Source organism: Toxotes jaculatrix, chromosome 6 (genome assembly GCF_017976425.1).
Source record: "Toxotes jaculatrix isolate fToxJac2 chromosome 6, fToxJac2.pri, whole genome shotgun sequence".
Classification (NCBI taxonomy): Eukaryota; Metazoa; Chordata; class Actinopteri; family Toxotidae; genus Toxotes; species Toxotes jaculatrix.
The window spans coordinates 11,684,918-11,700,252 of record NC_054399.1 but is presented as its reverse complement, the minus strand read 5'-3'; the positions used below and the strand labels follow the sequence as shown (position 1 = coordinate 11,700,252).

Here is a 15,335-nt window from a genome sequence, read left to right as displayed (position 1 = left end):
CTTAATGAATAATTTGCTTTATAGACGAGTTGTAAGCCGTTGATTTAAAAAAACAAACAAAAAAAACTTTTGGGTTGCCAGATCATGGGAAGTCCTCCTCCACGACACTTGCTTGTCTTTTTTTTTATTGGGGGGGGGCGGACTGTAGTTCATAAAGGAGGACCACTAAATCTTAATCCGAAAAGCAACCAGTGACTCCAACTTTCAAATAAATATAGTGAAGTAAAATGTACAATATTTCCCGCTTAAATGTTGTGGAGAAGTAGCATACTCAAGCAAAAGTTTAAATTTAAGCACAGGACTCAAAAAAATGGACATGGTGTAAGTAAAAAATAAATCAAATTCCATTCCAAACTGACAAAAAAGAATTAAGTATGTCATTAAGAAGACAGGTGAGACAGTCTGTTCCCACTTCACTGAAATAATCTCTGGTACCACTTTATTTCCACTCTAACAGTATACCCAGACAGCTTCTGTGCGGTGGACCAGTTTCAGGTAACCTGAGGACCCCTGGGGGTCTGAGGCCCTGCATGAGCAGGTGCCTGCTTTACTCTGCTGCTAACTCAGCATTGGACATGTTATTATGAAGTCACTTTACAACTCAAGTTTTCTCAGATTTCTTCTTTTACTAAAGTGTAGTGGAAGTTCAGCAACACACTGGCGTGCGCCTGGTGCACAAAAATAATGTGAATTCACAAAATGGGTGGAATCTTATTTAATATGAGTCACGTGTTTGGAGGGACTTCTCTGCAATTTTTATGCTGTGTCCACTTCAGTGCAGTGCTTACTCCTACTTCCCACAAATATGAATGTTTGGTTTCAGGCAACACACACACATACAGACATTTGTTATTAACGCATGTTGATTAAAAGTAACACGTTACGTTTTCTGACCCAAACTAAACACGCGGATTAGTTAAGAGGAAATCTTCAGAGGGATTATCCTTTTGAAAAGGATTCAATTTGTTGTGGTCTCTGTTTTGACTCGAACTAAAGTCTCAGTTTGACATGAGATATTACTACTGTGAGTGAAGTACTGCCACATAGGAAAAACACTATGGGGAGACTTTCCAGTTCGTTAACATGTTCGATGTAAATACTTCTATCCACAGACATTTTAACACGTCCATAATGAAATGAATCAAAAGATCGTTTGGATGACATTATAAACAGGCAGCCCACGGAGCAAAAGAGGTCTTGTAATAGTTGAACTCAAGTAGGCACACTCCAAGTGAGAAGTCGTGCCCCTGCTTGTTTCAACATCTTAACTTGCTGGTAGATTTAATGATAAAGTTGACTCATACTCTAGTTCTGGTGTAGTCATTTTAAAAAAATCCCCTTTTTCTCAGTATCAGCTCAGCTGTGGAAGTGTTATTAAAGTTCAAGAACTCTTTGGAAGGTAGTGTTTTTCTGAGCACAGAAGAAATTTGTTGTACTGTAACATCACTAACATTTTATATCATGTCCCCCACCACTGCTGATAAGAGACTGACCATGTAAATAATCCGATTGTCTGTAGTTCTGACTGCTTACTTGTGATTTGCTGTCTAACTCAATGAGCACACACGCAAACACAGCAAACAGGGGAAACATACTCTTAACAATGGACATATAAATAACATTGGTTTTACTGCAATATTTACTACAACACTTGACAAATAATTCAAATCTAGCACTGCATGACACTGCACAGACCCAGTGTTTAGTCAGGTTTAGAAACCCAGTAAAGAGACAAGTGCAAAACAGCACTGAATCCAGTTCTTTGGCAACTAACACATAAGCACGCCTGAAAAAGGCGCAGTAAATTCTTTGTCAATATCCTGAACTCCACCAGATACAGGTAAACAACATGTGAAACCTCTTGGTCCTGGTCCCAGTTCCAATTTTTGAGCTTGAGCTCCAGTATCATGTTCAATAGAGGAAACTTGTTTGGTCTTTCACGTTTCACTTCACAGAATCCTATTCCTGGAACATATATCTCTACATGTTCCAGGATTCTGCATCAGGGTATCTGAAGTCTGCATCAGACCCATGAAATCCTGTTCCCAGCATCCTCCTCCGCCTCCCTTAACCGTCTCATCTGGAGATGGGACAGCTGTCAGCTGATCAGTATGATGTCGTCATTTTCTGGAACTCTGCAAAGACATGATCAAAATAGAGGCATGACATCCCTAATGTCTCATGCATGGTTTCCACTTGAGGTCACTGATAAGGATGGTTAACTGATACAACTGATACAGCAAATATCTCTACAATATATTAACATACGTTTTTATTTAAGTTACACATCAGGGATACTAATCTATATTTTAAACATTAAAGCCCCTGAAAACTTGTTTATGAGTATGTCTTCGGAAAGTAAATATTCATGAGTAAATAAGCAGCAAATTGAAGATAATTATGTGCTGTTGATTAGATTAATGTATGTACTGAAATTGCTTATTTGACAAATATCCCAAAATCCAGAGATACTAGAGATCACTTTACTGTGAGATGTGACAAAGAAAAGCTGCAAAATCCTCACACTGTGAGCAAATGAAAAATGAAAAATGAATAACTGGCGAATACTTTTCTGTTGTACAAATTAATCAGTTCATCATTGCAGGGGTCTTCAACGTTTTTCAGGCCAAGGACCCTGAAACTGATTGAGAGATGGAGCAGGGACCCCCTAAACCCGCCCCCGCTAATATGTTCAATTCATGTTAACGTGTTTTTAAAGACATTTAAATTTGTGGGGGAAAATGGGGGGGGGGGGGGAGGGGGGCATTTAAAAAATAGATTAAAAAAATAGTCTTATCAACCAAAAATGCAGTACCTCCACGGACCCCCTGTTGAAGACCTCTGGTATACTGTATGTAAATACGTGTCTTTTCCAACTAGACCTGGTTCAGCAGGAAACTGCTATCCCAGACTGTTCCTGAGTCATTTAGTGTTAAGATGTCACAAGGTGTTACAAAGACCAGCAAGACTCACAGCTGCTTGTTGGGACTGGTGGGTTTTCACACAGTATTTATCACAGTAATTTCCTAGAATTCAAACCAGTACAAGCAGGCTCCTTAGTCTCTGGATTCCACCTGCATGAAGGTTTGGCCCCTGCACAATGGCAGAAGACGAGACAACATAGTGATGCAAGAAGAGGTCAGATGACTGTGCAAATGCATTCTGAGAACAAACTCCCCAAACCACACAGTCTGAAAATGATAGCCTCATCACCATGCATCTTCAACACTTTATTGTGTTTTGACCTAATGATTTCCCTGTTACATCAAATCTGTAAACAATAAGACATTTTTCCCTTCATCTTTTTTACGATCTGCCAGGAGCAGCACATTTCACTGCTCGAGCTGAGTTTGAAGTTGTGTCTGTTTCAGCTCTCACAAACCAAATCTCAGACTCTTTGTTCCACCATCTGCTGCAGCCGTTTGAGGATGTGAATGTATTTCACAGAGAGCAAGGAAGTTGTGTCGGCTTGGAAGTTGCTTGGAAAGCAAAGGCGCCTCAACTTTAGGCCTTACTGCCTTTATACATTGCTTCTATGCACAGCTTAATGCTCCTTTTGTCAACTCTCTTTCAGACACAATATATACTCTTGGCTAAGCTGCTGTATTATACCTTGCAATCACATGCCATTTATGAACTGCAGCAAATATATTCAAGCCTAAAGACATTCATCAGGTAAATATTTGTGTCACTGTGTGGATCTGAATAACTGCATTGGAGTGTTGTGCATGACCTTTACCCTGCTCATCCATTCAACATTCAGTTTGATTCATGTAACTCCTGACACACTTGATATATTGGTTCCAAATAACAAGTTGGAGAGTGACTCTTGCTCCTCAACTTGCTTTCCAAACACAATGAACTTACTGCAGTAGAGGAAGATAAGAGTAGGAAGAGGCTAATTGTATGCAGATAAAATTTCATCCAGTCAGACAGTGAAATGTCTGGGCAGGACACTGATCTAATTTTTTGTGACCACAAGACAAAGATGCTCATAAGAAGGAAATTTAGTCAGGTCAGGGGCTGCAAATGGCTGCAATTACACAATCTGAAACCTGAGAAGGGCACTCCTAATGACAAAAGTCATCCGTTTTATGATCATTTCCACAGAGACGATGCAGATTCAACTGACAGACTTGCACTATTCCACGTTATTACATAATGGCTCTGTAACTGAGACTACACTTCCTTAAACACTTAGACATCCAGAACAGGAACCCTGGATGGCGTGGTGATAAAAAAAACGGCTGTGAAACATACAGGAGACGACCGCAGAGCGCAAGTGTTATTGTCTGATAAAAACAACAGTGATGGAAGAGCCTTGAAAGGAAAAAAACTGATTGTCTGAGCCACAGTATTTCATTCAAAACTTACATAAAATATACAGCAAAGTAAACATTTCCATTGGTAATGAATTCAGTTCTTTTCTACTGACTGCGTGACTCAAAATCATCTTTACAGTGTACACAAACATTTGAGGTTCAGGCTAGAAGAAAATAATAGTTTGATGGCAAACACTGTATAACACTGTTTATCTCCGAAAAGTAACTACTGATGCTTTTCTGGGATAAACATCTTTCTGCTCTCAGTCATAAAATGGTCTCACGTTTTTGAAGTACCAGGACGGTGATTGTTACAGAAACCCAAACTTCCTGTCTGTTTACGGTTAGGCCTTTTCCTGAACATAAAGTTTATTGATCCAAAATGGGGAAATTGAATAATATATTAAAAAGTTCTGTGACATTTTGTGAATCTTTAATAATGCACAGCTGAACGCCAAGTAAGGCACCGCAGTCTAGTGAAGTGCCACTTCTGGTTGAACTCTGAAGATTTTCAGTTTGTTAGAAAAGAAACATTTGAAAGGAAGCAGTGACTTTTCAACAAGCTCTAAGTGATGAATAAACATTGTAGCTTCAAAACGGACATGATGAAAGAAAACGTGACAAAATGAAACTCAAGCATATTAGGAAATTATTGCTGGAAATGTCATCCAATTACAAAAGATGGAGAAGAAAGTAAAGGAAAGAGAGAGAATCCGGTATCAAGTTCTGTATAAAATAACCTCCCATTCGTAGTGTAGAACTCAGTTTGTATTGCTTATACGTTGTTGATACAGCAAGACCTCATGTTTCTCTATATGTCCCTGTTTTCTGCTCATTCCTTCTCCATGAGCCAATCTCTATCATCAGCAGGCAAGCAGACTGCAGCGGAGTTTCCTCCACGCTGTGGTTTGGCTCAGTCTTAACGTGGTCTGAGAGCAATGAAATTAGTGGTGGGAGCTATGCAGACACACCCAGTGATGGGCTGATTACAGAGAAACGGAGGGTGTACACTGGGACACTGTGTGCCCCCCCACCCCTCCCCTTTCCTGCTGGCTGCAGAAGTTTTGTTAAAGCACAGTGGTTAGCTGGGCAGAGCTATTTGATTTGAGGAGGGTGATGGGTGAAAGTTTAACTACAGTTCTCTTTAATGTGGTGTAAGGTGAAGTTTTGTGTGTGTGTGTGTCTTATGTGTATCAGGATGGATTGATAGAATATGTTAATGTAATAAGCTCAGTTTTGCTCCCCTGTACTTGTTACTGATCGATGACACAATAGGAAATCAAACTACACCGTATATTTGGTTCTTATAAACTTATTTTAACTCCTGATACATCTTTCTATGCAAAGGCCAATAATTAACAAGAGGGGTGCTTCTCACATTCACAGGCAGCAAGTTTCTGTTTTGAGCAAACAGAAGAAAACTTGATAATTAAAGAGCGTGTATTCAAACAAAGAAGAAAACACAGCACTTCCCATGCTGTTTGTTTGACATCACTGGTTTTCTGGTGAGTGCCGTGCAAAAATCCCACAGCCAAGATCATATAGCAACCAAGATGTAACCAGAATGAGAAAAAACAAAAAAACTAAACCATTTTCCAACAAATCTTAACAAACCCGTCAGCTGAAGTTTGTAAGGGTGGTTGAAAAATGGTGAAAAGAACTACATGCTAACACACTGCCCTTGGGCAAGGCATTTATATTGTACTCCTGTTTCAGTGATGAGATGTTTGTATTAGTGAACATGTGTGTGTGTGTGTGTGTGTGTGTGTGTGTGTGTGTGTGTGTGTGTGTGTCTGTGTGTGTGTGTGGAATGAAGTCTAAATATTATCAATATTACGGTGAACACTGTCATACCGTTGGCAGCAGCAGAGCACAGAGTGTCTGACGTGAACGTCTGTCTGACCGTTCTCCTCTACAACAGGAAAATCTTTCTGCTCTCTGAGGAACTTCTGCAGGTCCGTCAAAGGGAATCCATCCCTCTGGTAGTTCTGTTGGTAAAAGCATAAATTAACGCAACAATTAAAACACAAGGTATTGAAAAGTACATAAAAGCATCTTGTTTCATAGGTTTTAGCGGTAAAGACTTATTTCACAGTGGATTATGAAGAAAAATCAAAATGTGTTCTCTTCCTGTTGATCAAATAATACAATAATGTAAACATGTCAGCTCTAAGTTCTGTTGGTAATACAATTTTGAAATCTTTGAACACATATGAACTCTTTTTAATTGTGTAAGAAGATTTGAAAACTGAATTCACGTAGTGCCACAACTTTCACCTCACTCGAGACTGAGCAAACACGCAAGTACCTTGATGGTCTCGTAGGCGTCTGTGATGAGAGCGATGAAGAGCGACAGCACCATGTAAATGAAGAGGGAGATGAAGGAGTAGAGGTACGCCCGGCTGAAGAGCCACACCAACGTGTTTTTGTCCTTCAGCTGGGCGAAGGTGGTGAACATGTCGTCACCGTTCAACAGGGAGAACAGGCACTCCGCCACACGACTCAGGCCCTCAAACTAGGACACATGGAACAGGGGCCATTAGACTGGACTTTATGAAAGCTAAAAATGCTATAAGCAGTCATTACAAAGACAGTAAATCAATGAGATAGACCACTGGCTGGCTCCCTCAACGTCTGGACGGGAAGTGTTTTGAGATGAAAAACGGAAAAAAAAAATAAAATGTATTTTTTTTCTAAATCTCAGATTTTTTTTGAATGGATATAGTTACACTTTTAGGTTCATAAAAAGTTTTCAAGTAAAACAAAAAATAACTAACTTTCAACTGACCAGCACCAAGATGCATTTGTAACCTTTATTTGTGACAAGGGGTCGCAAATATGTCTGTAGTTATTAGTTTCACTATTGATAAAAGTGCTAATTAATTCACAATTTTCAAAAGCCCAAAGGGATGTCATCATTGTTTTGTCCAGCCAACACTAAAAACACCTAAAAACACAAAGAGTGAAACCTGATGATATTTCTGAGCCAAAAAGCAGAAAATCCTCACAAATGAGAAGCTGGAACTAAGAGATGTTTGATGTTTTTGCTTGAAAAATGACTTCCAATTAATCAATTACCAAAATAGCTTGGCTAACTGCAAATATATGCGTAAAACGTTTCTGATCTAGTAATAAGCTAAAAAGGCTGAGGAGAACTACGACAGGGGATGGAGCTATTGATCATATCCTGCAGCTTAACACAGGAAAGTGAGTTATGTCAGATTGTTAATTACACTACTAAAACTAATATAACTAATATGAGACATCCAAAACTCATGCTTGTATGTTGAATCATTTTTCCAATACCCATGTTCTGACTGAAGATAAAATTTAAAAAAGAATCTTAATTTTCAAAACGCTGGTTCCTACAGAGATGAGAGATAGGGTTACTAAGAAGGAGCAGGAGGTGTAGAAGCCTGAAGCATGATGGTTGATAGAGGTGGACTGATAAAGACAAAAATCAAACAAAGAGACAGATGGCTTAAAGGAAGAGCCTGATAACCTCAAACACAAACATTGTGAAAGAAGGAAAATCTCTCCACAATGTGATCGTATCTGAAAACAACATCCCACTGTGACGGTATGGATCCAGGACACAGCACTTGAAGACGTGTGGGATGGCAAGTCCTAGAACATCCTCTGTTTATTCCCTTGGTAAATACACAAGAGGATCCTGGAAGGGCTGACAACATTTTACGGGGGACTCCCCCTGCCACTGCAATGTAAATATCGTGACCAAGTCTCAGGAGACCGCGGCGCCGGACTTACAGAACAGAAACCTCCTTTACTTCAACTGCAGGCATAGCAGCACTGCAGGTCAAATCACTTTCACTTCCACTGATGACAGGTGAAAATGAGACTGTAATTAATGTAAAAGTACTGTTATACATGATATTGACTTTGACCTGACAAACACACTTCACACCAGTACACAACTTATTTACAGGAGTTTCTCCTCTTCAGTTTAAAATCATCAACAAACTTCACAGATGTGAGATAGATGATACATCTCCACCTCAGTCTATCTCACATCTGTCTCTCCAGCAGTACGAGCTCTGCCTTGTTTAGACGCCTGCTGCTGCACAGACTTCCGTAAATAATTTATCTTAACAGGCCAGGGCAGCTAAACACACACAAATTTTCTCTAATGACACTTGTTGTCCAAGGAGTTAAGACTATCTGCCCTGAATTGAAGCTGTGGTCCTTGCCTGCCCATATGTCCCCCGACTGCAGATAACATACCTGCTGACTTTATGTTTTTGCTTTCCAAACAGTGCAGCCTCAGGGTGTCATGATGTAGTAATTATTTCTTAGAATCCTATATTCTGTTAAACAGACTGTCCATTTTTCTGTCTGGTGTTAAAAAGAGCAGTAAACTTGTCCTAAACTCGTGGTCTAGGGGGTTTGAAAACGCAACATCCCCAGTTCAAGTCCAGGGATATTGTTGCATGTCCTCCCCCATATCTTTGCCCCCTTTTCTCCTCTTATTGTACTGTTTAGATTAATATTATCTTATAATCCAAAAAACACACAAGGCTCTGAGTGTATGCACATGCATGAATGTGGCAAGAGCTTGAGTGGTTGGTAAAGTACAGAGAGCTGTGCTGTCACTGAAGCCAGAGGATTACTGGGAAAAACATACACTGACACCTAGTGACTGTTTCGTATATTTACAGTGTGTTAAAAGCAGTGAAAGTCCAATGACCTGAAGTTGCTCCTGGAAAAGGCAAAGGCCATTTTTGCAGTTTCCTCAGTTTATGGGATATAATGCTGAAACTGCAACTCTAAAGCTAAATAACCTGCCTGATATGTTTTAGTTTATAACTATAACAGAAACAAGAGGCAACTCAGAGAAACCTTAAAGAATCACAGGGTCAGTAATCACCTGTATTAGTTCTTTTAAAAGAAATAAACATGGTACAGAACAACTAAACCTTTCACTATTGTGAACTATTTACATTATAAAAATGTAAATTAATACATTTTTATAATTCAGAAAATACTTTGATCACAGTAATATTCAATATTTCCCAGTATGAATCCCCACAATCAATGCAAGCGGACTCAAGTGAGCCTTCATGGTAATTACGCTGAACCTGTTGTTTCAGCTCTGCTGTTTCAGCCAATTTACACATTTACTTGCGTACATTTTTTGGGAGTTCCCTAATGTGACCTTATTTTTGTAGCCTCTGCAGTTCTACAGGAACAAACAGACGAAGTCGTCAAAATAAGACTTGATAGTTCCCCTAATTTCCACCACCCTTAACAGAATTGGTCAGTGTAGGGATACAGACTAGCAACTGTCCCATAAAACATGAACTCGCTTCTCTAATCTAAGATTTAGGTCTACTCTGCCTTTGCTCCCCTCAAACTAGTTTGTCTGTTACCTTCTCATGGTACGGGCCCAGTACAATCCACCCACAGAAGGTGTAGCCAAGGTAGATCATGCCAGCACAGCAGCAGAAGCGGAGGACCTTGGGGAAGGCTGCTTTCATGGTTAAAATCAGTACCTACAGAAGATGCACAGGAAGTATACAGGCAAGAAGTAACTGTTAAGTCATGGTCAAGTCAGGAAAAAATAGCTGAAGAGGGGGTTTAAGAAGATCTGTGATCAGATTTTGTGCATCTTAAATTTCGAATTAAACATGAAAGTTAAAATGCCGTTGTGATTTTAACCTAGCACCTCAGCAACTGAAAAAACATTGACTTAATTGTAGACTGTAGTTAATCTATACAATGGAACAGACTCAGACTCAGACTCACATTGTATTTCTGGAAGTATCCCAGGTACCTGATCACACCAACCCACACCAGTAACGTAGATGTTCCCAGGAAGATACTGCACACGTCGTAACTGGTCAGACTCTACAGAAGAGAGAGAGAAAAAAAGAACAGAACAGAGGACTGAGATGCTATTGTCATTTTTCAGGTTTACCAGGCCTCAGTAAAAGTTTTTTCAAAAATTCACTTTCAGCATGATTTTATTTCAACAAGCTCGCTATTGCTGGTAAACTGTGACATGACCTGAGTGGATTATTTTATCAGGGCTTAAAGAACAAAGTGGAAGTGCAACAGAGGAACATCCTATCAATCCTTAACTAATGCTTTCAATGTCTCCCCTTTATGTTTTTGAGTTGTAATACAAATCGTCTCAGTGAGCACGTTTAAGGCTCTAATTCTAAACTGAAAGTTGCCTCTAGTTGTTTTTGTTTTTTACACATAGTTTTTTATAGTTTATAGTTTGCCCTGACTTCACCAGTTAAGCATTTAATTAAAAAGTGTTTCTCTAAATCACACTCATAAGTGACAACAGTAAGTTAAAAGCTTTCCCCCCATAAACAAAGGGAGGGGGGGGCATGTATAAGGGAAGTGCTTATCTGGACTTCTGTCAAACTTAGGGATAGACAGACAGACAGGTTAAAATAAACAGGTCCAAGTTTTTTTGCTCCAAAGTCCAACAGACACTAAAAACAGCTGCTCCCAGAATTTTATTTCTCAATTGCTTAATAAATAACAGGCTGTAAAATCAAAGGCGAGGCTGACTTTGAAAGAAAGAAAGTACACACATGGACCTTTACCTCTCCTTTCTGCTGCGTTTATCTGAGGTGAGCCATGCAGTAATATAGGCCAGTTTTGGACAGGCAGTTATCTTTGGAAAAAAGATAACAGTAAAATTATCTCTATATACAAAAGTACATGATTAGTTTCACCTTTGCTTGTATTTCCATCTTCAATATGGATCCAATTATGGCCATGAAGTCGCTGACGATGACCAGCACATACCAGCCGTTCAGAAACTCCCTCTGATCGTCCTCACACACTTTACGATTGTAGTTCTCATGGAAGAATCGGGAGAATCTCTGAAAATATAACATAACAATGCAATTCAGTCTCTTAACGAAAAAGATCTGCAACACAATGTCATCAGCTGATGACTAAATGGTAAATTCCAGATAAACAACATAATTTTATCAGTGACAAAATGCCTTCAGGTTGTAAACCAAACACAAAAATAATGGATCCCTATCTACATGAGATATGAATGGGGTTTTTTTTAGATGATGTAGTAATGGGAGTTTGAATGCATCATGCTTATTGTGTCATTTGGCTTAAGAAAAGAAAAGTGAGAAAGAATAGAAAAGTTTTCAACAACCAGAAAATATAAATGCAGTAATACAAGCAAAACAGTAGAAACTGAAGAAGGAGGAGCCAGATATTGAACAGTGTGAGCAGAGGCTGAACGGCTGACCTGCAGTAACCTGACAGCCAGTACGATGGAGCGGGTGCACAGCACAGCTGACGTGAGGCAAATCAGAATGACGAAGCCGTCAAATATCAGGAGATAGTGTGTGTTCTTCTGAGCTGAAACAGACAAAGTGTGTGTGAGTGAGACGGTTTATCTCTTACATAACTCCCTCACATACATTACTGATAACTACAAGTTTGAAAGTAAACGCCTCACTAACAGCCAACAATATCAGGCCCCTGAAACTGGAGTAAAATGACAGTTTGTATTCTTATTTGTTTTCACCTTTTAAAGCGTTCACCTTTTCAGAGGATGTGGGATTTGGTGAACATGCAGTACACAGAGAGTTTTCAAAATTCACCCTAGCCCTATGTCTGCACTGGAATAGTGAAAAAAGTCAAAACAGATCTTTTTTTTTTTTTTACCCGTCCCAGATATCTTCCAGTCTCTGCATGCACTGCTTTGAGCATCCATGTCCAGGAATATTTTCACCTTTCCACTGTGACACTGATTGTCAAATGTTATCTGGGGACAAGACCAAAGGAAAGCAGATGAGTATAATTATAATGTAGTTGAATTTAAAAAAAAAAAATCTGTTGTCTTTTTGCTCAGGATTTTTTTTTCCCCAAAACTGTTTCAAATTGATGGGTACAATCAAAATCTTGAGGTTTCTCAACAATGTAAAGTATCATAGTGCTTTATAATAGCAGGAAAGAGCCGAAATGTACCGTGACATAGAAAGAGTAGCAGTCAGGTAACTCCCGTGAGCGTACTGTCTGGAGGTTGACTCCCTTCAGCTGGAAGGATATTTTGATGTCGACAAGCCTGAAAAAGAAGTGGAAGAGATGGTTTAAAAATGTTTTTTTTTAATTATTATTATTATTATTTTAATGTACATTAGGAAAAGAACATAATTGTATGTTAGCAGCATCTGCACTGTATTGATGACACTGTATACCTGTAAAAGTCCAGATCAAAAAAGGATGAATTTTGGGTTCTCCACAGGTTTGCAGTCTTTGGGTCATGTGACATACAAACTGAGAAAGAAATGAACAGAGTGAGAAAACCACTACAACACTGGCATTAAAAGCTTACCTGTCCCTCTTACTCCCTCTCACCTGTCTCTAGCTGGGCATCTATGTCGTAGGACTCATCTGAGGGCTCCACGCTGCCTCTTTTGTAGTACTCTTTACAGATGACGAGGGGCAGCAACTGGCCGTGTTCATCCTCAGCGTAACTGATGGGACCCGTAGTGAGCCGGCCCAGCTGGCTGTACTGTAAATATCACAGGCCTCAGGTAAAACACACTGTCCCAGGGTGATTTGCAAAGTGTTAGGAGAGAGACTGCAGACTGCCAGATTACACACAAACACAAACCAGAGTTACTTCACATCATTCATGTCAACATCAAAGTTGTAATTAGGACTGCAGAACTCGAAGAGTCCTCATGTCACCAAGAGTCCGTCGTTCAGGGTAATCAAACCCAGATTTTATATATTACCATGTATTTTTAACCAACTGAAAACTGGACAACCGCATCTTGTCTACACAGGAATCTTCCCGCATCCATCCCACAGGGACATGAACTCTACATAACAACCACTGCTTTTCATTTTTCTGACAACGTAAAACAAAAACAAAAGCAAGATGTGTAAGTGCGTAAAGTGAGGAGGCTGAACTTGCCTGATCCAGGATATAAAACAGGCTGTTATAGACACTGTGTTGGGTGTAGACAGCGACACTGTAGTCATCCTCGTCCACCCCAGGGTAGTCCTTCAGGAAAAGGTTTTTGAGGGTCATGGCGTTCTCTTCCTTGTAGGACACCACCAGCTGGTTGTTGAGGCCAAACAGGATGAGCTATGAAGAAAACAAAATATTATATAATCACTGGTAGAGGTAATTTAGTACATTTATTCCACTTTTTGGAATTAGGACCTTTCGAAATATATTTTAAAGCCAAACCAGTATTTTTCTGAATATTCTTCTAAAGCTAGAAATATCATTATATCTGGCTTTATAGTTTTACATAGTGCTCAGTCTTTAGCGATCTGTAGTTGATCGTTTTTGAATGTTAGTTTTTGCTTGACTAACAGTTCACTCAAGTTGAAATCATCATGAACTGCATTATCTAACATTATGATTTAGCAGTTTCCAATTTCTTAACTTAAGGCACTAACTTGGACACTTGCTAGTAACTTTTCAGTTATGAGCAGCAGTAGTTTCTCTGCTTTCTCTTTTTGCCGTACTTCTTCCAGTAGTGAAACAACAAAATTATTTTCTACATAAAAACATAAGGAAAAATTACTAATGAATTCCTACTTTGTCAGCATTGTAAGCAGCCAACAGTGAGAAGTGCAAGGTTCAGAGGTTTTAATGGAGATCACTTATTTCCTCATCTTGCATTTGGAAAAAAAAAAAGAAGGATCCTGTTTGTCTCCTTATGTGAAACTTTTCAACTTGTTGATAAAATATGTTCACACAAATGTCAACACTAATTCATATGCATTGCTGCACTTGGGTGGAAGAGGTTTCTGTGTGGTTCTGCTCTCCAGGTCTAATCTAGACATACTTGTGTGGTGATCATGATGATTTTCAGGATCTGAACTCCCAGTTTCCAGGGTATTTGTCGTCGGGCCCTGTATTTCTCACATGGACTCATGAAGTAGTACCTCAGGTCATCTCTCAGGTTCTCCTCCTTGATAACATCTTGGGTCATGACAGAGCTGAAATGAAAAGGCAGCATCATGCAGGAGCTGGGTGACACATGAAAAACCACAACCTGTTACCGACCTGGTGCTGCGGTGGACTCCCGAGATTAAATACAGGACTTGTTCAGATTTATGAAGCAATGGTTTTTCTGAAAAGTTGCCCCAGAACTTTTAGCACATTTTGCTATGAAGAGGCCAGACTATAACGGTCAAGGTGAAAAAAAACAGAAGTGAAAAGTGTGAGACAGCAGTTATTTCGTGATAATTTACTTGAGCAATAGTTGTGTTTTCAGAGTAGTGCACCAGATTGGTCATCTCTCACAGGAAGAACTCCATGTACTGAGCACACTGCCTGCATTCATGGAGCTGCTTGGGTTTAAGTCCAAGGTTAGCTCACTGAGCGCACTTTCAATATTTTCCCAACACTTTGTGGCCCACAGACTGACAGTACAAATCTCAATGACTCCATTTTACTTTAAGGGCCTCTGTTAAAACACTACTTTTACAGCTATTTTCAGCTGAATTTGTTGTGTTAAATATCTGTCTGGTCCTGTGAAGAACTTGTATTAAGTAATAAATGACTTTTGTTGCTGTTTTAATGTGAGACAGCAACATTTAGGTCTTACATTTTTTGGGGGGACGGTTTATTAAGCAACCAAATAACCGTTTTTCATCGGCCAGCAATTTTTACATGTAGTTAATTATATTTCAGAACCAGAATTTTTAAAGAAAGTTAACACAAATGTCGAAATTTCGACCATGGGCTAGTCTTGAACATCAATCATTACACACACATACAAAAAAAGCTTACCTGATTGAATTGCTCCTATCCAGATATCGTACCAATAACTCCATGATTGATTTTCCACGTGGACGTCCGGATTAATTGAGTGCGGTTATTGATCGGCTGACAGAGACAGACGCTCTCCGTAGACAGGACTCCCTTCATATTTTTCTTGTGACCAAGCAACTTCCACTCAGCCAATCAGGAAATGAGTTTCAGGAGGCGCACGGGTGCCCAATCCATGGCCCGAGGTCCTCTAGGGGTCACTAGGGGGA

At 39.5% G+C, this 15,335-nt stretch overlaps 1 protein-coding gene across 2 annotated transcripts; it reads right to left on the bottom strand.

Annotated features, from left to right (window-relative positions):
* Positions 1–368: 368 nt before the first annotated feature.
* Positions 369–15,335, bottom strand: mcoln2 (mucolipin TRP cation channel 2). Of its 2 annotated transcripts, XM_041040069.1 has the most exons (14): positions 15,088–15,335; positions 14,138–14,291; positions 13,252–13,425; positions 12,687–12,843; positions 12,527–12,605; positions 12,297–12,393; positions 11,994–12,093; positions 11,572–11,684; positions 11,033–11,182; positions 10,086–10,187; positions 9,710–9,832; positions 6,631–6,837; positions 6,177–6,310; positions 661–2,135 (listed from the first exon to the last, which is right to left on the bottom strand). In XM_041040069.1, the coding sequence occupies exons 1-14, from the start codon at positions 15,129–15,131 to the stop codon at positions 2,099–2,101; spliced, it is 1,671 nt and encodes a 556-aa protein (XP_040896003.1). In that variant the 5' UTR covers positions 15,132–15,335; the 3' UTR covers positions 661–2,098. The 2 variants fall into 2 exon arrangements, with proteins under 2 accessions (XP_040896004.1, XP_040896003.1); XM_041040070.1 differs by lacking the exon at positions 15,088–15,335 and having other exon boundaries at positions 369–2,135; positions 12,687–12,838; positions 14,138–14,275.

What these genes read in the sequence shown, in the direction of transcription:
- mcoln2 (XM_041040069.1), bottom strand. Translation starts at nt 15,131, where the DNA reads ATGGAGTTATTGGTACGATATCTGGATAGGAGCAATTCAATCAG. An exon ending in TTTGATCTGGACTTTTACAG is followed by an intron (nt 12,394 to 12,526) that starts GTATACAGTGTC and finishes CTTCTTTTTCAG; the next exon opens with GCTTGTCGACATCAAAATAT. An exon ending in GCTACTCTTTCTATGTCACG is followed by an intron (nt 12,094 to 12,296) that starts GTACATTTCGGC and finishes TCTTGTCCCCAG; the next exon opens with ATAACATTTGACAATCAGTG.